Source organism: Anomaloglossus baeobatrachus, chromosome 7 (genome assembly GCF_048569485.1).
Source record: "Anomaloglossus baeobatrachus isolate aAnoBae1 chromosome 7, aAnoBae1.hap1, whole genome shotgun sequence".
Taxonomy (NCBI): Eukaryota; Metazoa; Chordata; class Amphibia; order Anura; family Aromobatidae; genus Anomaloglossus; species Anomaloglossus baeobatrachus.
This window is the reverse complement of record NC_134359.1, coordinates 20,190,857-20,216,788: the sequence shown is the minus strand read 5'-3', so window position 1 is coordinate 20,216,788 and position 25,932 is coordinate 20,190,857. Positions and strand designations below refer to the sequence as shown.

Here is a 25,932-nt window from a genome sequence, read left to right as displayed (position 1 = left end):
GGTGTTTATTAGGGGCAGTGTCACAGTCACAGTATATAAGTGGGGACGGTGTGGTGGGAATATTTTATACTCATGCTATGTTTTGATGTGCCTGTGGTGATTCCCATTGGGGGGGGGTTCGTTTCTTATTGATACTTTTTAAAGTGTGCTACAGAGTAGATCTGCCTTAAACAGATGTCGTGTGCGAAAACTCAGTTTTACGTTGTCACTAAGGGGCGCGACCACTTAAAGTGCCTAGGGCAGCACGAAGGCAAAATACAGCCCTGATTATAATAGTTATATTCTTGTACATAGGAGCAATATGACAGTTTTTATAATTTTGCACATCTAGTGTAGCATCAATATATGATGAAAAACACATTGCTTTCTCAATATTTTTGAAGGGGCTAACAGTTTCTGCAAAGTGGATTAATATTCTACAATGTTGGTTCTATAAACTTATTAGTTTAGTTTCCACCTATAAAAAAGTCCACAAACAATAATTTGTAAATTAATTTATAATATAAAATTAGAACACAAGTAAAAAGACATACAAGTTAACTATATTTTCAACATGACTTTAACTTTATTAAAATCTGATGAATTTAATATAATTTCAATAATAAAATAATAGATATTTATTCAATGCTTATCAGTGCAATGTTCAATAATAGATCAATAATCAATATTCTCATCATCTTTCTGCCCTCAGATTTTGGGAGTTTTGGAAAGTTAATCAGAATTCACATTTCCTGAGTATGACTATAAGTTACTTCCATAGGCACCAATGCTCCGCTCCTCCGGCTGCCACCAATGGCCAATACCAGTTTTTGTGCAATTCTGATCATTTTGCTTTCTCCCCATGGGGGCGCTCTTCACATGTATTTGCTATACTGCTCTTAATGACCTGGAAAAGGGTCACATATGAGGGGTACATGGCCCAAAATATAACTCCCAGCATATCCTAACAGTGGCAGAATTTGCAGTTTTGCATATCCAAGGATTCAAGAATTAAAAATTAGGCAGAAGTTAGAGTCTTCCGGATTAAACATGTCACTAAGAAAGTAACGGTGCCAGACAGTCGACCCACAGACACTCGACCCACAGACACACCGGAGCCACAACTGGCTGTGTTGTAAACATGATGGATGCATTAGAGGCGTGGGCTCACTTTGGACTCATACAGCTTTATGAGCCTTTCTGCCTCCCGTACTCCGCTCATATAGGCACCGTGTGTAGTCGTGTAAAAATTGGGGTGCGTAGCTTCTCCCGCAAAAAGAACCTGCAAAGGCTGCAATGAAGAAAAACACTCATCAATAGGAATTATAGTCATCAATATGATAAAATTATTGTACATACGAACAGTGATAGATGTATTCATATATATAGAAGCAGTATTATAGTAGTTATATTCTTGTACATAGGGGGCAGTATTATAGTAGTTATATTCTTGTACATAGGAGCAGTATTATAGTAGTTATATTCTTGTACATAGGGGGCAGTATTATAGTAGTTATATTCTTGTACATAGGGGGCAGTATTATAGTAGTTATATTCTTGTACATAGGGGCAGTATTATAGTAGTTATATTCCTGTACATAGGGAGCAGTATTATAGTAGTTATATTCTTGTATATAGGGGCAGTATTATAGTAGTTATATTCTTGTACATAGGTGCAGTATTATAGTACTTATATTCTTGTACATAGGGGCAGTATTATAGTAGTTATATTCTTATACATAGGAGCAGTATTATAGTAGTTATATTCCTGTACATAGGGAGCAGTATTATAGTAGTTATATTCTTGTATATAGGGGCAGTATTATAGTAGTTATATTCTTGTACATAGGGGCAGTATTATAGTAGTTATATTCTTGTACATAGGGGCAGTATTATAGTAGTTATATTCTTATACATAGGAGCAGTATTATAGTAGTTATATTCCTGTACATAGGGAGCAGTATTATAGTAGTTATATTCTTGTACATAGGGGCAGTATTATAGTAGTTATATTCTTGTACATAGGTGCAGTATTATAGTAGTTATATTCTTGTACATAGGGGCAGTATTATAGTAGTTATATTCTTATACATAGGAGCAGTATTATAGTAGTTATATTCCTGTACATAGGGAGCAGTATTATAGTAGTTATATTCTTGTATATAGGGGCAGTATTATAGTAGTTATATTCTTGTACATAGGAGCAGTATTATAGTAGTTATATTCCTGTACATAGGGGCAGTATTATAGTAGTTATATTCTTGTATATAGGGGCATTATTATAGTAGTTATATTCTTGTACATAGGAGCAGTATTATAGTAGTTATATTCTTGTACATAGGGGCAGTATTATAGTAGTTATATTCTTGTACATAGGGGCAGTATTATAGTAGTTATATTCTTATACATAGGAGCAGTATTATAGTAGTTATATTCCTGTACATAGGGAGCAGTATTATAGTAGTTATATTCTTGTACATAGGGGCAGTATTATAGTAGTTATATTCTTGTACATAGGTGCAGTATTATAGTAGTTATATTCTTGTACATAGGGGCAGTATTATAGTAGTTATATTCTTATACATAGGAGCAGTATTATAGTAGTTATATTCTTATACATAGGAGCAGTATTATAGTAGTTATATTCCTGTACATAGGGAGCAGTATTATAGTAGTTATATTCTTGTATATAGGGGCAGTATTATAGTAGTTATATTCTTGTACATAGGAGCAGTATTATAGTAGTTATATTCCTGTACATAGGGAGCAGTATTATAGTAGTTATATTCTTGTATATAGGGGCAGTATTATAGTAGTTATATTCTTGTACATAGGGGCAGTATTATAGTAGTTATATTCTTGTATATAGGGGCATTATTATAGTAGTTATATTCTTGTACATAGGAGCAGTATTATAGTAGTTATATTCTTGTATATAGGGGCAGTATTATAGTAGTTATATTCTTGTACATAGAGGGTAGTATTATAGTAGTTATATTCTTGTATATAGGGGGCAGTATTATAGTAGTTGTATTCTTGTATATAGGGCCAGCATTATAGTAGTTATATTCTTGTATATAGGGGCAGTATTATAGTAGTTATATTCTTGTACATAGAGGGTAGTATTATAGTAGTTGTATTCTTGTATATAGGGCCAGCATTATAGTAGTTATATTCTTGTATATAGGGGCAGTATTATAGTAGTTATATTCTTGTATATAGGGGGCAGTATTATAGTAGTTGTATTCTTGTATATAGGGGCAGTATTATAGTAGTTATATTCTTGTACATAGGGGCAGTATTATAGTAGTTATATTCTTGTACATAAGGGCAGTATTATAGTAGTTATATTCTTGTACATAGGGGGCAGTATTATAGTAGTTATATTCTTGTACATAGGGGCAGTATTATAGTAGTTATATTCTTGTACATAGGGGAAGTATTATAGGAGTTATATTCTTGTACATAGGGGGCAGTATTATAGTAGTTATATTCTTGTACATAGGGGCAGTATTATAGTAGTTATATTCTTGTACATAGGGGAAGTATTATAGGAGTTATATTCTTGTACATAAGGGCAGTATTATAGTAGTTATATTCTTGTACATAGGGGGCAGTATTATAGTAGTTATATTCTTGTACATAAGGGCAGTATTATAGTAGTTATATTCTTGTACATAGGGGGCAGTATTATAGTAGTTATATTCTTGTACATAGGGGAAGTATTATAGTAGTTATATTCTTGTACATAAGGGCAGTATTATAGTAGTTATATTCTTGTACATAGGGGGCAGTATTATAGTAGTTATATTCTTGTACATAGGGGCAGTATTATAGTAGTTATATTCTTGTACATAGGGGAAGTATTATAGGAGTTATATTCTTGTACATAGGGGGCAGTATTATAGTAGTTATATTCTTGTACATAGGGGCAGTATTATAGTAGTTATATTCTTGTACATAGGGGAAGTATTATAGTAGTTATATTCTTGTATATAGGGGCAGTATTATAGGAGTTATATTCTTGTACATAGAGGGCAGTATTATAGTAGTTATATTCTTGTACATAGGGGCAGTATTATAGTAGTTATATTCTTGTACATAGGGGCAGTATTATAGTAGTTATATTCTTGTACATAGGGGAAGTATTATAGTAGTTATATTCTTGTATATAGGGGCAGTATTATAGGAGTTATATTCTTGTACATAGAGGGCAGTATTATAGTAGTTATATTCTTGTATATAGGGGCAGTATTATAGTAGTTATATTCTTGTACATAGGGGCAGTATTATAGGAGTTATATTCTTGTACATAGAGGGCAGTATTATAGTAGTTATATTCTTGTACATAGGGGCAGTATTATAGTAGTTATATTCTTGTACATAGGGGCAGTATTATAGTAGTTATATTCTTGTAAATATGGGCAGTATTATAGTAGTACAGGTAGGTAGATGTAGTGTATAATCATTAATGCTCTTGCATACCAGTAGGGTCTTCTTATGATACGTGGATGGCAGTGGCTCTGCGAGGGTCGTCTGTTCCTTCACAGCATCCACCCCGATGGGCACATTAGTGTAAGACCCTCGTATATACGGATTGCTATGCCACGTGGAGCGCAGCACTCCTTGCAGTTCTGTCACTGGCCAGCCTGTAAATTTCTTCAATAGTCTGGAAAAAAAAATATATAAGAAATGATTTGCAAAAAACTCCAGAGAATGTTGAATACAATGTAAATTATATACGGCCGGGGCCTTAATGAATCAGCGAGTGCCAAGATGGAAACTCTGTGAATTGCTGAGTGGAGAGAGCGGCTAATTCAATGGAAGTGCGGCTATTAATATCCGATGGCAGAGATTCCCTCTCCCGGCGTTCCCCAGATAACGGCTGCAAACATTTATAATATCCGCTGCGAGGAAAGCGCTGGATACGCGATAAAACCTGCGGCGTCCCGCTAAGTGCCTAACAGACGGCAAGAAAAATCAGGCGAAGTGCCGGAATCAGGGGTCCGGGAAATGCGGAGCGCGTCTCGTGCCAGGGTCCAAAATTAGCTCTGAAAGCATGTGACCTCTTAAAGGGGCACGTCATATAACTGTTATCTTCAGTGGGATGATTGACAGATGTCAGGAGCTGGAAATATATATTGTGCATGAAGGGGGATATCCAGCCAGTGATTGGCTGCAGCCAGTGATTGGCTGCAGCCATCACATATCTGGATCTTTTTGTTTTGTTTTCTTTCTGCACAATATACAATGGAAATTCGACAAATGCAAATGAACCTGCGCATGACTCCGCTCCCGAGACTTTACAGATCTGGTTACTCAAACCAGCAGATTTCAATAGGAATTTGTAAATAAAGGAGTTTACACTGGAGGAGAGGAGACGTGTCAAAAAATTGCAATAAACTAAATGGACTCTGCGTAAATCAATAGTACCAGCAAATATAAGAAACTTTGTAACATATCTTATCCGAGAAATTTGCATCTTTCTCCACTTATGAGCCGCTTTTTAACCTTTCTCCTTCTGATCTTACCATTTACGCTGCTTTCACACTATGTTTTTTTAACATGCGTCCCGAAGGTTTTTTGCTGCAAAAGCGGATCCAGTACAAATGCGTTTTCATTTCAATGTGTTTGCAATGGACTCGTGTCAACATGAGTTCACATGCGTTTGCATGCAGTTTAGGCGGCTTTCACACTACGTCTTTTTAACATGCGTCCTGAACGTTTTTTTAACGCAAAAACGGATCCAGTGCAAATGCGTTTTCATTTCAATGCATTTGCAATGGACTCTCGTTAACATGCGTTCACCTGCGTTTGCGTGCGTTATAGTGAGGATCCAGCGACTTGCAGTTTTTTAACATCTTTCAAAAACGCTACTTGTAGCGTTTTTGAGCTGCGTCCAACTTCTGCAAATTACTGGATCCTGGCTATACTGCACGCAAACGCATGTGAACGCTGGCATGCTGATAGACAGGATCCTGTTTGGTGTACTGAGCATGCCCAGAAACCTCAGAGAGTGAGTTTGTTTATTTCTTTCTCTCTTTCTTTCTCTCTTTCTCGCTTTCTTTCTCTTTCTTCCTCTCTCTTTCTCTCTCTCCTCTCTCACACTCCTCTCTCTCTGTCTCTTTCTCTCTCTCTTTCTCTGTCTCTTTCTCTCTTTCTCTCTCTTTCTCGCTCTCTTTTTCTCTCTCTTTCTTTCTCTTTCTTCCTTTCTCTCTCTCTCTTTGTCTCTCTCTCTGTCTCTTTCCCTCTTTCTTTCTCTCTTTCTCTCTCACTCTCTCTCTCTGTTCCTCTCCCTTTCTTTTTCTCTTTCTTCCTCTCTCCTCTCTCTCTTCCTTTCTCTCTTTTCTTTCTCTCTCTCTTCCTCTCTCTTTCTTTCTCTTTCTTCCTCTCTCTTTCTCTCTCTCTTTGTCTCTTTCTCTCTCTCTCTCTCTTCCTCTCTCTCTTCCTTTCTCTCTTTTCTTTCTCTCTCTATTCCTTTCTCTCTTTTCTTTCTCTCTCTCTTCCTCTCTCTCTCTGTCTCTTTCTTTCTCTCTTTTTTTCTCTCTTTCTCTCTCACTCTCTCTCTCTCTTCCTCTCCCTTTCTTTTTCTCTTTCTTCCTCTCTCTCTCTTTCTCTTTGTTCCTCTCTCTCTTTCTCTCTCTCCTCTATCTCCTCTCTTTTTTGCCCCCAACTGCGTCTGAATTTCCAGCCTGTCACGTTCACTTCCCCTCACTCCCGATCACATGACTCCAATGCCCGCCCATAAACGTCAAGTGACAGGATCCTGTAAAATAACACATGCGTTTTTCTTTAGAAAAACAGGATCCGCTTTTGCAGCAAAAAAAAGTTCATAACGCATGTTAAAAAACATAGTCTGAAATACTGCTAAAATCCATCAAAAGAAGATGTTTGCCGGTTCAGCAGGGATGAGATTACTGCTGACTATTGAAGTTTATAAAGCTGGAAGGGGAGTAAAAAAGGAGTAGAGTGAGAAAGGCAGATAGAGGGGCTGCTGCTTTATAGTAAGTGTTTATCTCACCCCATTGCTGGAGTCACAGCTACAATGCTCAACATTGCTGCATAATGTCATCTATGCTGAGGTGAGGTCACTGAGTTCAATGAGGTTACTGAGGTCAGTTTACCTGCAGTCACAGCTGGGGTACCTCCAGCTATGACCACAGATAAACTGAGTGACGTCAGTGATCATCATTTTCTGCCTGAAACTCACAAAGTGCGGACATGTTCTGTGCCTGCGCGCTGTGACTTCACTATGAAGCAGAGTCGGGATCATTTTAGGACCTCGTGCAGATTACACCCGGGTGTTTTGGGGGTTAATAAAGGGGTGAATGGGTGGTGGTTTTTTTGTATGTTATTTCAAATAAATTATTTTTTCTGTGTTTGTATTTATTTCTTTTCCCTTACAGATTAAAAATGGGGGGATCTCATAGATGCCTCCCATTACTAACCTAAGACTTACTAGCAGCTCTGAGCTGTCATTAACCCCTTATTACCCTGATTGCCACGGCACCATGGCAATCGCGATAAAGAGATTAAAGTGCTGGGGTTGTTGCATCTAATGTATGCAATAATTCTGGGTGGCTGCAAGCTGCTATTTTAAGACTAAGGGGCCCAATAAGCATAGGCCTCCCCAGCCTGAGAATAGCAGCCCCCAGCTGTCAGCTTTATCATAGCTGGGTATCAAAACTGGAGGGGACTGGACACCATTTTTTTAATTAATTATTTAAATAATAGTTTAAAAAAAAAAAGCTGCATGTGGTCCTTCTGGTTTTGATACACAGCCAAGATAAGCTCACAGCTGGTGGCTGCAGCCTGTAGCCCTAGGCTTTATCTGTGCTGGGTATCATAATATGGGGGGCCCTACCTTAATTTTTTTATTTATTTATTTTTACACCACTAGACTAAGGGGTGCTTCACACACAGCGAGCTCGCTGCCGAGATCGCTGCTGAGTCACGCTTTTTGTGACGCAGCAGTGACCTCATTAGCGATCTCGCTGTGTGTGACACTGAGCAGCGATCTGGCCCCTGCTGCGAGATCGCTGCTCGTTACACACAGCCCTGGTTCGTTTTCTTCAAAGGCGCTCTCCCACTGTGACACACAGATCGCTGTGTGTGACAGCGAGAGAGCGACGAAATGAAGCGAGCAGGGAGCAGGAGCCGGCATCTGGCAGCTGCGGTAAGCTGTAACCAAGATAAACATCGGGTAACCAAGGTGGTTACCCGATATTTACCTTAGTTACCAGCCTCCGCAGCTCTCACGCTGCCTGTGCTGCCGGCTCCGGCTCTCTGCACATGTAGCTGCAGTACACATCGGGTTAATTAACCCGATGTGTACTGTAGCTAGGAGAGCAAGGAGCCAGCGCTAAGCTAAGCGGTGTGCGCTGGTAACTAATGTAAACATCGGGTAACCATACCCGATGTTTACCTTAGTTACCAGTGTCCGCAGCCTCCAGACGCCGGCTCCGTGCAAGCGCAGCGTCGCTTGCACGTCGCTGCTGGCTGGGGGCTGGTCAATGGTCGCTGGTGAGATCTGCCTGTTTGACAGCTCACCAGCGACCATGTAGCGATGCAGCAGCGATCCTGACTAGGTCAGATCGCTGGTCGGATCGCTGCTGCATCGCTAAAGTGTGAAGGTACCCTTACACAGACAGAATTTGTGATTCCAAGCAGTCAAACACGCTGTCACACAGGGTGGGGGCGCAGTCAAACTGCAACCAATCACAGACGCCGGGACTGCCGGTGGGTGGGGCAAGCAGTGAATATGCATGAGGGATAATGAGCGGCCACCTGAAATATTGGTTACAGGTGTGTGGAGACTGGTAAGTATAACACACCTGCTCTAATGTACCAAGTCCTTTCTACCATCATATTAAAGAACCGGATTCAGGTCCCCAAAAACCTATATGGGGATCGGTGTTCGGGCAGATATCCGGAATCAATTCCGGGTCTGAACTGGGATTTTCAAAAAATCCGGTTGGACCCTGCGATCCCGGATATCTGCGGATTTGCCCATCACGAGTCTTAAGACTTCACCCAGTGTGACAATTGTTAGATTTATATAGTTTTTAGACTTCTAAGTCTTATAGTCGAGTGAGGTTCCCACAAAAAAAAATATTCTCACCTGTCCTCCATTCCTGCGGTGTCCTCTTACCGGCTTCTTGCGGACAGCAGGCACATAGACCCCTCGGTGATCACAGCCAGTACACACTGCACGGGACAGCCGCTGCCATCATCATTTTACTACATTTGAATGCTTTGCGGCGGCAACATGCACCAGCCGTGATAATCTAGGGGTCTACGTGCCAGTGTTCTGCAAGAAGCAGGTAAGAGGACACCGCAGGAACAGAGGAAAGGTGAGAATAATTTTTTGTGTGTATGTGAACAACGGCATAATAGGGAACAAGAAGGGGACCGGAATGAGGACATTACTAAAGGATGGGCACATTACTATGGGGCACATTACTACAGGATGAGGCACAAGGATAAGGCACATACTACAGGGCATATGTATGGGCACATTACCACAGGAGACTATATGGCTACATTACTACAGTGCACATACAATATATGGGCACATTACTACAGGAGACACATAGCCCCAATACTACATGGGACAATATGGCCACATTACTACAGGAGACTATATGGCTACATTACCACAGGGAACAATATGGCCACCTTACTACAGGAGACCACATGGCCACATTACTACAGGGAACAAGGAAGGGCACATTACATATTTTTATTTTGGAAATTTTCCAGTAGCTGTTGTATTTCCCACCCTAGGCTTATACTCAGGTCAATACATTTTCCCAGTTTTTGTGATAAAATTAGGGGCCTCGGCTTATACTCGAGTATATACAGTATCTTCCAGTGTAAATGCAGCTTAAGAGTAAAAAAAAAGCCCCAGTGGCCAGTGTGAAAATTGCAAGATTACTAACTGTTTTTTCAGTTTGTGATATGAAAAATAAAATACAACATTGCCCAAAAAAAGGAACACAAAAAGCCGATTTAAACAATGTGGTTTTCTGTTGAAAAACTGTGATGACTATTTAGGGTATGTACAAGTTTGACCCATCTTGTAATGGGTCCAATACAGCTGAAAATAGACAATGGAGTAGCTTGGCAAACAGTTCTTCCCAAACCGTTTTGTGTATGCAGCTCCCATGCTGATCTATGTGTCTCCACAGTTAAAGACATTAAGGAAACCCCATGTTGTCTGATGCTACAGGCAAGGGAGGATTAAAGAGGTTGTCCACTACTTTTACACTCATGACCTATCCTTAGGCTAGGTCATCAATGTATGATCGGCCAAGGTCCGACACCCCGCACCCCCACCGATCAGCTGTCCTCGGTGCCGGTGGCGGCAGCAGGTGGTTGGAAATTCTCAGTTATGGAGCTGCCCCATCTTCTCATAGCGGCCGCGAATCTGTACTGCACATCTGACTCCTAATGAATAGGACGCGGATGTGCAGAATCGGCTGCAGCCGCTATCAGAAGACGGAGCGTCTGCTGACATAAGAGGAGAAAGGCAGCGGCACACAAATCTTCCCCCTTATTTACAGCGGTATAAATAACATAGCGCTATAGTCGCGGTGAGAAATTAATTTTACTGAGGGGCCTCCTAACTTGGGGAGGACGGAACAAAATCAATCCAGCTCAATATTATTATTATTAACATATTAATTACACAGGTCTGTGAAATTGAAAAGAAAGAGGTGACTTTATATACATTCAATTGCTGAACTCAATATTGAAAAAATCCATCACACACAGTTTTTCACAAACACTGAATCCATGGGAGTTTTCTTGCACCATACTTTGACCTCACAAAACCTCCTATATAAAGTATGAGCCCCCACATAGCCCCTATATAAATGAGCCCCATAAAGCCTCATATATACAGTATGAGCCCCCACATAGCCCCTATGTAAACGAGCCCCATAAAGCCTCATATATACAGTATGAGCCCCCACATAGCCCCTATATAAATGAGCCCCATAAAGCCTCATATATAAAGTATGAGCCCCCACATAGCCCCTATATAAATGAGCCCCATAAAGCCTCATATATACAGTATGAGACCCCACATAGCCCCTATGTAAACAAGCCCCCATAAAGCCTCATATATAAAAGTATGAGCCCCCACATAGCCCCTATATAACTGAGCCTCCTATATACAGTATGAGCCCCACATAACCCTTACATAAACGAGTCACATAAAGCCTCCTGTATACAATATGAGCCCCCACATAGCCCCTATATAAATGAGCCTCACATAGCCTCCTATAAACAATATGAGCCCCACATAGTCTCCTATATACAGTATGAGCCCCACATAGCCCCTAGATATAGCACGAGCCACCACACATCCTCCTACATACAGTATGAGCTCCCACATAGCCCCTATATATGAGCCCCCAGACCTAGTCTCTTATCTATAGCATGAGCCCCAACATAGCCTCCTATATACAGTGTGAGCCCCACTTAGCCTCCTATATACAGTGTGAACCTACACATAACCTCCTATATACCATATGAGCCCACACAAAGCCCCTATATACAGCATGAGCCCACATATAGCCCCTATATATAGCATGAGCCTCAACATAGCGTCCTATATACAGTGTCAGCCCACATATAGCCCTTATATACAGCATGAGACGCATATAGCCCCTATATACAGCATGAGCCCACATATAGCCTCCTATATACAGGAGGAGTCCCCACACATATATTATATATATATATATATATATATATATATATATATATATATATATATATATACACATATATATATATATATATTACATACACACACACACACACACACACACACATTCTCACCTCGCTTCAGTTCCCGCAGGGCTACACTTCTTGATGGCGGCGTACATGCTGGTGCCGGTTGATGACGGGAGCGCCCCTGGAGCTGCCCTGCTATCTGTATTGCCCGCAGCGTAGTTCCAGCCCTCTGCCAGGAGAGCTGCCCCAGGGGAACAGATATATGTTGCTTCACACAACATTATAGTGAGGGTAATATGGCCATGGGCCCCCAGAGCCACGTGCCACAGATTGCCCTCATTATAATCCGCCTACGGCTACATTCATTTATAAACACCTTACATCTGCCTATGTTTTTTACTGTCTGTAGGTTAGAAAAAGAAGAGAGAGTAACCCCTGACTGCAGGATCAGACTACACACACGATGTGTCTGTCGTCTGTAACCATGGAGACACCTCGGGCTGCATAGGAGCTGTATACACTAAGTGATAGGCGATTTTACATCAAAACTATTTTCACCACTGTTTCAGTTTCTATATAGATGCAATAAAGCAATTACAGAATGATTGCAAATGTATTCACACCCTTAAAGTTCCCCAGAGATTTTAGCTGATAAGTAGTATGAACATTCCCAAATGTGTATTTTGTTCTTTTTGAGCTGCTGGTAGCCCTTCATATGGGCCTGAGCGGAGAGCTGGTCAGTAGGGGAGCCTTCCAGTTGGGCATAATGAACCTGTCTATATATTATATGGACTATTATCTTTTCCCTACAGTGGAAGCTCTGACTTATTTTGCTATTCTTTTAGCCATAAATCTTATGTATAGATCTATTGTCTTACCGGACGCACACGTCCCCCACCTCGCTTTCAGGGAGGGTCTCCATATGCTCTGCGGCCAATCCAGTGATCCATCCACAGAGGGTGCTTCTATGCATTGGAACACAGTCAAAGCCCCCAATCTTCTTGAACCACTCTGAATGCCATGATTGTTGTTTGCACCCATCAGAATACCCCTTTGGGCTCTCCGGGCCTTCTTCCCATACCAGCTGTATCCCCGCACAGTCATCTGGCCAGAAGGGCTTTTTGAACTCCAAGAAGATCTTGGCCACTGTGCCAAATCCTAATCGCTGGATGGCCTCCATTTTTCCCTTTGGTAGCGGAGGGTCAAATAAAGTGGTAGCTCGTTCTTTCAAGCATCCAAGAGACACAGTGACAATTACATGATCTGTTGGAAACCGCTCACCATCTTCACAAACCACATTGACCACATGTTTTGATACCTTCGAAATGGATGATGATGATCCTTCCCATTGGATGCATTGAACTGGTTTTTGGCAACGAAGAGAATTTGACGGTAGCTGGTCCAATAGGCCGTCCAGAAGAGCCTGGTAGCCCTTACTGCCCAAGGAGTTGAAAAAGGGTCCATCAAGAGCGGTGTATAAGCCGAGCTGACTCAATGAGAACTCATACATGGAGTTACAAGCCTCGTCCACGCACTCCGCTCGTTTACACCACTCATAAACTCCTTCTAAACCCTTGCCCTTTGAAAGATTGGACAATGAAAATTCATGATCGAGATACTCCCCGACTGACCACGATTCACATTCTGCTTTATAGTCTTTCTGGTTGATCTGAGACATTAATCTACCAAAAAAGCAAGTTACCTCTTCCACTTGAGTCGGAGGCAGCAACTTTCCTTGTTCATTAAAGAAATAATCCTGGGGGGTTACAGATACTGGCTGGCAAGACACCATATTGAACCCATCCTCGGCTAGTAGTCCTCCCTCCTTGGCCATTTGGTAGAGTGGATTGTCCTTCTGGCCATGGATCCATGTGGCACCCAGCTCCAGTGCAGCAGTTCCGAAAGGTTTATGAGTCCATACTCTTCCCCCTGCCCGATCCAAGGCTTCCAGGATGACGATATTCTTCAATCCATGTTTCACCAAGGTGGTGGCAGCACCTAGTCCTGCAAAGCCGGCACCGATTATAACCACTCTCGGCTGGTGGTCGCTAGAGTCCATCGAGGTGTCAAAAGTTAAGGTGAACCTAAGGCAATAAAGTTTACAGTATGTTAATTACAAATTACTTAATTGTACTTAAGGATTCAATAGTTAGGAACCACCCAGGCTGGTCATACACTTAAGATAGGTGTCCTCCAGACCCATACCCCCAGATACTCCTCCTTTTCATATACATATGGTTTGAATGAGTATACATGTGTTCATAGCTGCCAGGAACCACTGGAAAAGTCCCTTTAGAACAAGAGGATTGGACACATTGAAATTAAGCAGCCCAATCCTTCCTTCCCTTCCTTAGCCATTTTCAGATAGTTAAAGTGGTTTTCCCATAAGCAACATACATGACCAATCAATAGTATAGGTAAAAATGTATTATTTGTGGGGTTTCCCACTGTAGATAATAGCAGTGGTCCCAAAATCCCAATGGATTGAGCATGTGCGACCACTACACCTGACAGGAGAATTTCTTATTTATCAATCAAGGAAGCTGAAAACATCTGCTCTCGTTGAAGATTTTATTATCATATATGATGAGACAACTCAAAAGCACCTTCCCGGATCAATAGGCACGAGTGTCTGACCTTTTAGGATTACACCTGTTTTTTTTTTTATAGTAATACTTTAAAGGTTCAGCTGCAAAAATCAAGTATCATCTTAACCTTTAAACATGACTCTTAATTTTCAGCCCACAAGATAAGGAACTTGTAACAATTATGTACTTTAGAAAGTACGTTGTTTGTCCTTGGATAAATCTTTCATCTCTTGCAATATTGTCCAAATAGGAGAATAGATAGACAAAGTCTGGGGGAATAGCTTAGGCTACTTTCACATTTTCGTCCTTTTCCCTCATTCACAATCCGTTGCTTTGAGAAAAAACGGAATCCTGCAAAATAATTTGCAGGATTCTGGTTTTTCCCCATAGACTTGTATTTACGACGGACTGCGACTGATGGCCTTGCATTGCATCCGTTGCGTGACGGATCAGTCGTGGAATGACTGACCGTCGGGCAGCAGCAACGCACAATGTAAGGCTAGGTTCACATTTCTGTTGTTTTGCATCAGTCACAAGCGTTGCTTGACGCTTGTGACTGATGTGTTGTACAACGGGTGACAAGAATTGAAATTCATTGTCATAAGAAAGCGGATTCCGTTGTAAAACGAGTGATCGTTCACAATAGCCGGCCACTGGCTTTTGAGAGCGATCAGCTGATCTCCCGGCCGCCGGCTTTTAAGAGCGATCAGCTGATCTCCCGGCCGCCGGCTTTTGAGAGCGATAAGCTGATTGCCTGGCAGCCGGCTTCTGTGAGCGATCAGCTGATCTCCTGGCCGCCGTCTTTTGAGAGCGACTGATCGCTCTCAAAAGCCGGCGGCCAGGAGATCAGCTGTTCGCTCACAGAAGGCGTCTGCCGGGCGATCAGCTGATCGTTCGACCGCCGAGAGAGAGCATGCACAGCAAAATGAAAAGGATTCCGCTGCTCAAAAAATGTTACAAGCTGCGTTCCTGCCGCCCGACGGTCAGTCGTTCCACGACTGATCAGTCGGGCAGCGAATGCATCGCAAGGGCATCAGTCACAATCCGCCGCCCATACAAGTCTATGGGAAACAATGGAATCCGCCAAACGGATTGCGTTGCTTATCAGAGCGGCGGATTGTGATTGATCATAAACAACGTAAATGTGAAGCTAGCCTAACGTTTTTCCGAGCGTCGAAACGACGCGCTGCGCAGGATTCCGTCGCAATCCGTGAAGAGGTATAATGGTTGTCTATGGTGCAGGATTCCGTTGTAATCCGTCGCGCGACAGAATCCTGTGCTGGATTCCGTCATTTTCTACTGTGCATGCCCAGTATTTACACAATCACATTGCAAAGCTCCAAAGCTGGTACGACGGATCTGGTTTTTTACAGGGATCCGTCGCATCAGTTGTACCACAATCTGCAACTGATCCGTCGCATCAGTCACAAAACGGATTGTGACTGATGGAAAAAAACTGATGTGTGAAAGTAGCCTTACTCCCCTCCTCTTCATATATCAGTAGATACAAAAATGATGAGTACAGAGAGTTAAAATTACTTATAATATTCAGCTATTATACGAGACTAAAATTCTGATAACACTACTTATAATGAATACAGACATAGGCTGCTTTCACACATCAGTTTTTTGGCATCAGGCACGATCCGGCGAAAAAACTAATGTGACAGATCCGGCAAAAAAACGGATTAGTTGCATCAGTTTTTTCCATCAGTTCCTTCAGTTTTTTGGCAGATCAGTGTTACTGAGCATGCTCAGTTCAAAAAAACGTATCCGGCGGCCGTATCCGTTTTTTTGCCACATTTCGCCGGATCTGGCGACCATAGGCTTCCATTATAAAACACGCTATACGGTGCCAGATCCAGCGCGATGTGGTTTTTCGCCGGAGACCAAAAACGTTCCCCTCAACGTTCTATCCGGCCGCCAGACAAGCAAATTTTGCCGGATTGTAAAACGCAGGGCCATCCGGCGCTAATAGAAGTCTATGGGTTGAACAATGGATCAACAACAACAGATGCCGGATCCATTTGTTCAGGTTTTTGCCAGATTGTGCCTGATGGAAAAAAACTGATGTGTGAAAGAAGCCATATGCAGGTTTCAAAGTCCTATGGTCGCACATGCTCATAACTACTTCTGCATGAAACTAGTGCTTCATTTGCACAGGTGCGTTTTGGACACAGTTTGTGAGATCAGAGTCTCAGGAGCCAGAAATCACCCGTTCATCTTCTAACTCGTTTGTGTGTTAAATGCATTTAAAAACAATAAAAAATTGGGGGGGGGGGGCGGCAAAGTTTATTCTTACATGCCACAATCTGTATTATAAATAAAAATAGAAATCCTGTAATTTTCACAATAGCCACTGGGGCTATTTTAAACTCTAAATTCCTTTTGCTTCTATAAACATCACATGTACATTGTTCGCAATAGTTAAAGCCTGGTCCTATTTTTTATTACTTTTACCAATTGCATACATATAATTTGGCATAGCTTGGGGTGAATGTGGTGCCCATTGCGGTTCCCCACATTTGGAAAAAAAAAAATCCATCTTGCACATAAAATAGTTATTGGATACCATGCACGTTCTATCCGAATTGATAAATTCTCAGACTACTACCCCTCTCAGATTTGGGATGCTTCTCCCTTGGATCATTGTCCATCTGTACTGCATATTCCCCATTGCGGTTCCCTACATTTGGAAAACAAAATCCATCTCGTACATAAAATAGCTTTGGGATACCAAGCACTATCTATCCGGATTGCTAAATTCAAAGACTACTGCCCCTCTCAGATTTGGAATGCTTCTCCCTCAGATTATTGTGCATCTGGACTGCAAATTCCACCAGTAAGGCTCTTATCATTCATTGACCTTTAACCAATGTACGTTAGTATATTATTATACTTTCACAACCGGTATATATTTACTGATACACACTTTGTCCATAGTCACAGCATTGTGCCGCCACTAACACAGGTTGTATGGTAGGGTTGCTATGTCTTGTGACAGTTCATTAGTAATGAATTACTGATTTTTATTGCTTTGATGTAGTTTGTGTAGGTGCACTACTCCGTTCATCCAGTGACAGTTATTGATTGTTGTCAGTTTATTGAGTTTGCAGATACACTCCCACCTCCTGCAGCTTTCTTTAAGTGTGCGACAATAGAATACTTTAAAAGCACTAATGCTACTTTTTATTGATTTTTACAATATAAGTTATTTACATTATATAGAAGTTTAAATAGTAAAATAATGCTCATAAATAGTTATTATTTAATTAACTTCTTAGCTTAGACTTCTACTCACCGAAAGTAAATCTGAGAGTCCCGAGATCCTCGACAAACACCCGCGATGACAGAATCTGAAGCGAGTCGAGGCTTGGAGGAGAATCATCCCATATGATCCAACCCACTGCTGATTCCCAACCAGTGAGGATCGTCGTATAGCCGGTGTAGGTTGTGCGCAGCTTTATCCGCAGATCCATGAACCTTTGCCCCGCTCAGTCCAACGAGGCCACGTTCAGTGAAGACTGAAAACATCGAGATCGTGTCCATATTCCTCCTGTTCTCATCCTGCAGAGTCATCCAGAGACCTTTGATCAACGGCATTAAAAAACAAAACTCACATTGTTGAATAAAAGGTGGAGTCCTCACTGCTAAATGTAGCAATTCCTGTAATAAAAATATATCAGGTAATTACTACTGAAACAATTTTGTACATTTTCACCGCATTCAACTTCAGATTCACGTTAATTAAAGGAGGCCAAACCTTAAAAAAAATCTGATTTGATTTTCACCAAGAAAAAGTATTTTGGTCCTTGTATTTCAAAGTGGATGTCCCTTTCGGAACCATTCTACATACAGTGTAAGATTCGAGTTCACTGACTGAATTGGAAGTGTACTGGTCTCTACTTATAGCCAGCATTAGGGGCAGGAATGACCGGAAACATCTGATAGGTTATGCCACAAATAGAGCAGGGGCACATATATAAAATCTGGTGAAGATGCTGTCCATTGTCTAATGTCACCATTCACAGCTGCAGCTCAGTCATTCTCTTCCTGGAGCCACAGCGCGTGGTCATGTTTTGCGTCCATGCGTTGTGACTTCAATATGTAGCAGAGCCAGAATCGTTGTGGTACCTCATGTGGATTACATTGGAACTGGGTGTTTGGGGTTAATAAATTGGAGAAAGAAGGTGGGTTTTTTGTGTGTTTTATTTCAAATAAAGGATTTTTTCAGTGTTTGTGTTTATTTCTTTTCACTTACTGTATTAGTAATGGGGGGGTCTCATAGACTCCTCACATTTATAATCTAGGGCTTAGTGGCAGCTGTGAGCGTCAGTAACCCCTTTATATTACACCGATTGGCACTGCAAAAGGACAATCAGGAAGAGCCAGGTAAAGTGCTGGGATTGTCGTGTCTAATGGATGCAACAATTCTGGGCACCTGCAGGCTGATATTTTTAGGATGGTGTGAGGGGCAATTGTCATGGTTCCACCTCCCCGTCCACATGGCTAGGGGGCGGAGCCTTCTCTAGGGCCTCACTTCCAGAGCTTGGATGCTTTAAATTCTGTCATCGCTGGTGAACCAGCGCCGGTTATAAGCTTAGCACTGCTTTGCCTGTGATTGCTGGTCCCCGTAAGTGTTTCCTGATCTGTCCTTCCCCTGTGCGCTTTCTGTGTTCAGTCCCACCTCCTTCCTTCCCACAATAGCCCGAATCGTCCACCTTCTCCTACCTCCCCACTCGGTTGCTTCCTCTGATACTGACCGTGGCCTGAACTCAACCCCACTTTTGCTCGTTCCTCCAGTCTTCTTTCTTACCGTACTGTGTATGACCTGGCCTGCCTGACCATCCCCTGCATGCCCCGTGGCCTCTGTATTCTGGCTAAGGCTACTTTCACACATCCGTTTTTTTTGCTCTGCGGCACAATACGGCGTTCTGCAGAAAAACCGCAACCGTTTTTTTTTACGCCGGTTGCGGTTTTTTTTGCATAGACTTACATTAGTGCCGTATTGTGCCGCAGGGGCTTGCGTTCGGTCCGGTTTTTGCCGCATGCGGCAGATTTAGCCGATGCCGCGGCCGGATCGAACGTTCCCTGCAACGTTTTTTGCTCCGGCAAAAAACACCGCATCGCGCCGCATCCGGCCGCTGCGGCGCATTTTTCAATGCATACCTATGGAGGCCGGATGCGGCGCGATGCGGAAAAAACCGCATCCGGTCGCCGCATGCGGTTTTTTCCACTGCGCATGCTCAGTAGCATGCCGCAACCGGAAAAAAAACGGACGGGCCGCATGTAAAAACTTATGCAAAGGATGCGATGTTTTCGCCGCATCCGTTGCATAGTTTTCACAGCCGGATTGAGCCGCAGTGCTCAAACCGGATGTGTGAAAGTAGCCTAACTCTTCAGGGCAGTGCTCCAGCACACACTGCGTGTCCACCTCCATGCTGATTCAGCTCTGTGTAGTGTCTTTTCCTGCAGGGCTCCAGCTCCCCCTGGTGGTAGCCTGACAGCAATAACCCCAATTGTGGTGGCAATCAGGGTAATAAGGGGTTACTGAAAGCTCACACCTGCCACTAAGCCCTAAATTAATAATGGGGAGGGTCTATGAGACCTCCCCCATTACCAATCTGTTAGTGAAAAAAATAAACACAAGCACCCGAAAAATCCTTTACTTGAAAAACAATACAAAAAAGCCACTCTCTTTCATCCCTTTATTAACTGCAAACACAACATAATCCAATGAGGACACAAAATGATTCCGGCTCTGCTACATACATACTGAGGGCACAGCACGTGGGCACAGAACATGCACAAATGCTGTGAGCTTCAGGCAGAGAATGGCAGATGCAGTGATGAGCGGTGATGTCACTCAGTTTATTTGCGAGCACAGGTGGTTTTCACAGTACCCCACCTGTGGCCACAGGTAACCTGCCCTCAAGTGACCTCATTAAACTCAGTGACCTCACCTCAGGTGAGGTCAATGAGTTCACAGACCTGCATCTCCTCGCAGAAAACCACATTTTTTTGTCAAAAGATGCAGATTTGGTACTGAAATGTATACACCATATTCCTATACCAAATCTGCATCTCCTGGAAAAAAATTGCATCATTATTGCATCAAAACCCCATTTTATTTTTTGCCAGAAGTTGCAGATTAGGTGCAGGAATAAGGTGAATAAATTTCAGCACGAAGTCTGCCTCTCTTGGCAAAAAAAAAATGCTCTTTCATCAATTTATTAATGCCAAACGCCCAGTTCCGACTTAAATAACATGAGGTCCCATGACTATTCCAGCTCTATTACATTACTGAAGGCCCAGTGTGCGGACATAGAACATGACCGCCCGCTGTGGGCTTCAGGCAGAGAAAGACTGAGCCACAGGACTAAGCGATGACGTCACTCAGTTTATTTGCGGTCACAGATGGGAGGTTCTCACGGTACCCCACCTGTGACCACAAGTAACCTGAACTCATTAAACTCAGGACCGCAATGCAGGCCTGTGTGGATGAGATATGTCATCCACATAAGGCTGAGAAGAAGGAGGACGGCGATCGCACAAGATGGAGGAGGCGCCGGACTGGACCGTCCCCTAGGTGAGTATTATAAAGCTGCTTTTGTTTACATTATACAGCATGGCCTGGTCTCTTATATACAGTATTCTATAATATTGTATATAGGGGCTCACTGGTGGTGGCTGCAGCTAATAGGAGCCAAATCTGATAACAGGTTCCCTATAAGTCAACTCGGAAAATTTAAGGGATTGTCTCGAGAGACATTTACAGCAGACCTATAAATAAATAGGTCTGATAGACAAGGGTCCCAGATGTGCGACCCCCATCTATCTCTAAAAAGGGGGGTCTCCTGATCCATCATCCCGGCGGCCTCCAGACACCAGTGAGAGGACAGGTGTTGGCGCATTCACTGGTTCTCTTTACTCATTACTCGGCTATAGTCAGAGCCCTTATGCCAATGAATGGACGGAGCAGGCGCATAACCAGTGGTCGGATACCAGCATGAGCGGGGGATCAGGGGCCTTCAGTCTGGAGATACGTGCAGGTCTCACGATGGGGCCATTATCAATCGGTCATATATATCCCATGACTTTCTCTTGAGAGAATCCCTTGAAGTCCCAATGTCCTAACAGGTCATGTTCAGAGGCCTCGTCCATCTCTTTAGGCAATGTGCTGATATCTTCTGTAGATGCGGAGTGCCTCCTTAAGTCATTATTGTACATTGATAACAGATTCGCAATCAGAGCACATTTTTTAATTGCTTCTTATTGCTGAAATATAACCCTGAATTTATTGCTCCAAGTTAATATTTCATACAAGGTCAATGTATCACCCGCCTGTATCTGTACTTGCCGCGTCAGCATGTTTTACCAGCACGAGATTAGATACAGGGCATCTAAGCATCACACGCAGCAGTAAGCTCAGAATTGTTTTTCCTTCAACCATTTAGCCAACTTTTTGAAAAATCATATAACTGACTTTCCCTATGGACTAAAGTCCTAAATGCCACCACTGCTCCATGCCCGGAGGACTAGGACCTTGGTGGCTCCCTGTTGATCCTGATCTTCCTGCCATTAGTGGTTGGCACACAGCATAGGTTACACAGTAGGCATTATACTCACATACAATGCTGGTATTAAATACTGAACACGTGCCAGAGGTGGTGTCCTGCATGGAAGCCAAGGACCAAAGTACAGAGGACATCAATGAGGCATCTTGTCCTTATCTCCTAATTCTGGTCATTGGTCTAATCTGTCTGAGTACAGTATGACTGAGGCTTTGATCACAGGAGGGGTCGTCATTCCCCCTCCAAGGATCAGACATCTTGGCATCAGGTCAATGTAAGGTGTCTACAGAGAGATAGACTGGCTACTGATGAAGGACAAGGGCTTACGATGGGGAGATAAAGGCTTCGGAGGGAACGAGCCAGACACACGACCACTGGAGGCATGTAGGTCTTCAAGAATGAAGCCATCAGGATGCAGAGCACAATGTTCACATCGAGGGGCGACTACGGAAATATTAGGACATTTGTAGGGTGTACCCCGGCCAGTCAAAGACAGAAGAGGCCCCTGTGCAAGAACATTATATGGGCTCTTTGCAGCCCAAAAGCTCCTCATAATGCACAATTCCATCAGTTTTGGAGCTGGATGTGGCCCCCTGACCTCCCGAGCCCCTATGTGACCGCACAGGTTGCAACATTGATATGTTCGGTGTATGTTTGGGTGTAATACCTACAATAATTTTATACTAATCCTCTCTTTTCAGCTCGCGGGCAGGATCCTCTCTCCTCCTCGCGGGCAGGATCCTCTCTCCTCCTCGCGGGCAGGATCCTCTCTCCTCCTCGCGGGCAGGATCCTCTCTCCTCCTCGCGGGCAGGATCCTCTCTCCTCCTCGCGGGCAGGATCCTCTCTCCTCCTCGCGGGCAGGGTCCTCTCTCCTCCTCGCGGGCAGGGTCCTCTCTCCTCCTCGCGGGCAGGGTCCTCTCTCCTCCTCGCGGGCAGGATCCTCTCTCCTCCTCGCGGGCAGGATCCTCTCTCCTCCTCGCGGGCAGGGTCCTCTCTCCTCCTCGCGGGCAGGGTCCTCTCTCCTCCTCGCGGGCAGGGTCCTCTCTCCTCCTCGCGGGCAGGGTCCTCTCTCCTGTACTGGTCTGTGCCTTGTATTGTTCATGATTATTGCACTTCTTTTTATTATGTATACCCGTTTTTGATGTAAAAGTGCTATGGAATAAATGGCGCTATAATAAGCTCACAATACTAATGCACTACAAGACCCAGCAGCCCCATGATGGAGACAGAGGCAGCACAGGCGCAATATAGCGCAATATAGCGATATACGACCCCTAACAGCGGCGAGTCCTGGAGAGGGAGGCTATCTAGTATTATAAATGCACATGGATAAGGCTTGTATAGGGCGCTGGTCACACAGGTACGTGTAGTGCACAGTGCTTGGCTTACACCCATAGCATTAGATGGGGCGGGCTGCCCAGCACAGGGACCGCATGTGCCCCGAGCTGGCACTGAAGGATTTGGCGCATTCTGACGGATTTCAGAGTCAAAGATACCTGGCCGAAATAAAACAGCCGGTGGCAGAATCATGGATCCCATCATCCCACGGTTTGGCCAGCATGTATCATCCGACAGGTTCACTTTAATCCTCTCTCTTCCCAAGATAAGCGGCCTCAGGTTTATTTGGCAGACGCTTATCTCCTTCCCTCCATAAAAATTGCATGAACCCCTGCCCTAAGTGCTGTTAATGAAGAATTTGGGCACCCGGTCCCCCACTTGCCCCAGCCATGCACGTACACTGTCAGCCATCGCTCCGCATACACAGGAATATTCGGCTGCTCCGCAGCTCTGCAGCCACTTATCACTTGTAGAACAAAATCGTTGGGATAAAAAAATGCAAGCGTCCGTCAGCTTTTATTTTACATGGCCCTGATGCAATATCCCCGGGACCGGCTGCCTTTAGTCTGAGCTGTAGTCGCTGTTTGCTAAAGGCGTTTTCTGGTTTTGTGAAAATAATTCCTCCCCTCAGTATAATGGAGCATTGTGAATCTCACTAATATACATGGTCTCATAATTTGCTGTCGGTGGATGGGATGGTTCTCCGCTTCCACAGGACAGAACCTCCCAATTATGGCCGATTTCAGCCGAGGGTTCAAGTTGTTTAATGTTCTTAAGGCTAATTTCACACATCAATTTTTTTCCATCAGGCACAATCCGAAAAAAAACGGGTAAAACGGATCCGGTGCCGGATCCGTTTTATCCCCATTGATTTGTATTAGCGCCGGATTGTGCCTGATGGCCTTGCATTGCATCCGGCTTTTGCCGGACCCGTCATAATTGCCTAAAGCGGCGGCCGGAGGGAACATATCTTGTAACATTTTTTTGTCCGGCAAAAAAAACGCATCGCTCCAGATCCGGCGCGATACGGCGTGTTTTACAATGGAGGCCTGTGGATGCCGGATCCAGCGTAGTGCGGTAAAAATGGGGCCGCCGGATCCGTTTTTGTAAACTGAGCATGCTCCAATGTATTGAAAAAAAACCAGATCCAGCAAAAAAAACGGTCGAAAAGGATGCAAAAGCGGATGCGCCGGATCCATTGTTTGACGGATCAGGTATATAGGAACCGTCAAAAAAAAGGATCAGGCACATCAGTTTTTGCATATTCTGCGCCGGATCCGTTGCATCAGGCACACGCCGGATTGTGCCTGATGCCAAAAACTGATGTGTGAAATTAGCCGTAGGTCAATGAGCGGCGATTGGTGCAGAATGATCACGAATATGATCGCCCTGTTCCTATACACTGTGCATTCTATCAGCAGTGGATCCTTTTTACACCGTGCAGTGTGCTGCAAATGGTGATTTTTATGTATTTTGCTCCCTCATCTGGTGATTGCTGGCTGGTTTCCATCTGCAGATAATTGGGATCCAGCATTCCTCCTAATGCACCTTCACCCTAATGTACACTCTTCTTAGTACACTTTCCTCCTAGTGCACCCTCCTCCCAGCGCACCCTCCTCCCAGCGCACCCTCCTCCCAGCGCACCCTCCTCCCAGTGGGAACCACCAGCTGTGGTTGTGGCTAACCTGAGTGATGTCACCGCTGATCAATACTCAGTCTCTCCCTGAAGTCCACAGCGGGCGGTCGTGTGCCATGATTGCACTCTGTGACTTTAGATATAGCAGAGCTGTAATAGCCATGGGACCTCTTGTGAATTATGTAGGGGTGTTTGGGGGGGTTAATAAAGTGTTGAAACAGAGTATTCCTCTTATATCAAATAAAGGATTTTTGTGGTGTTTGTGTGCATTTCTTTTCATGTACAGATTAGTAATGGGGGGGGGGTCTTATAGATGCCTCCCAATACTAATGTAGGGCTTCGTGGCAGCTGTGAGCTGCAATTGACCCCTTTTATTACCCCCAATGCCTCTGCACCAGGGAAATTGGGAAGAGCCCAGTAAAGTGCCAGGACTGTCACATCTAATGGATGCAGCAATCCTGGGCAGCTGCAGGCTGCATTTTTTTAGGCTGGGGGAGCCCAATGAGCATGGGTCTCCCCAGCCTGAGAATACCAGCCACCAGCTGTTGGACTTTATCTTGGAAGGTATCAAAATTGGGGGGACCACACACCGTTTATTTTTAATTTTTTAAATAATTGAAGAAAAAAAAAAAAAAAGAAAAAAAACGCATGTGGTTCCTCTTACTTTGATACATAGCCAAGGTAAGCGCACGGCTGGGGGCAGCAGCCTGTAGCCGTATGCTTTATCTGTGCTGGGTATCATAATATGGGGGGCCCTACATAAATTCTTTTTCTAATTTATTTTTACTGTACACGATACACCCGCAGACAGGGTCTGTGATTTGAAGCATCAAACACCTTGTCACTCAGCGTGGGGGCGCGTCTGACTGCAACCAATCACAGACGCCAGTGGGCGAGGGAAGCAGTGCATATGCAATGAAGGTAATGAGGCCCCCGGATAGTGAATGAGCGGCCAGGAAGCAGTAACAGCTGGTGACTCGGTAAGTATAGCGCTCGCTTTATTTTTTATTTTTTTACTTTATTTTTTATAATTTCCCAAGTGCCGGATCCCGATTCCCTGAGAATTCCGGA

The 25,932-nt window shown here is 43.6% G+C and overlaps 1 protein-coding gene across 1 annotated transcript; it reads right to left on the bottom strand.

Annotated features, from left to right (window-relative positions):
• Positions 1-537: 537 nt before the first annotated feature.
• On the bottom strand, positions 538-17,690 carry LOC142245824 (peroxisomal N(1)-acetyl-spermine/spermidine oxidase-like). Its single transcript, XM_075318797.1, has 4 exons — positions 17,614-17,690; positions 12,603-13,808; positions 4,465-4,648; positions 538-1,270 (listed from the first exon to the last, which is right to left on the bottom strand). The coding sequence occupies exons 2-4, from the start codon at positions 13,781-13,783 to the stop codon at positions 1,133-1,135; spliced, it is 1,503 nt and encodes a 500-aa protein (XP_075174912.1). The 5' UTR covers positions 13,784-13,808; positions 17,614-17,690; the 3' UTR covers positions 538-1,132.
• Positions 17,691-25,932: the final 8,242 nt, after the last annotated feature.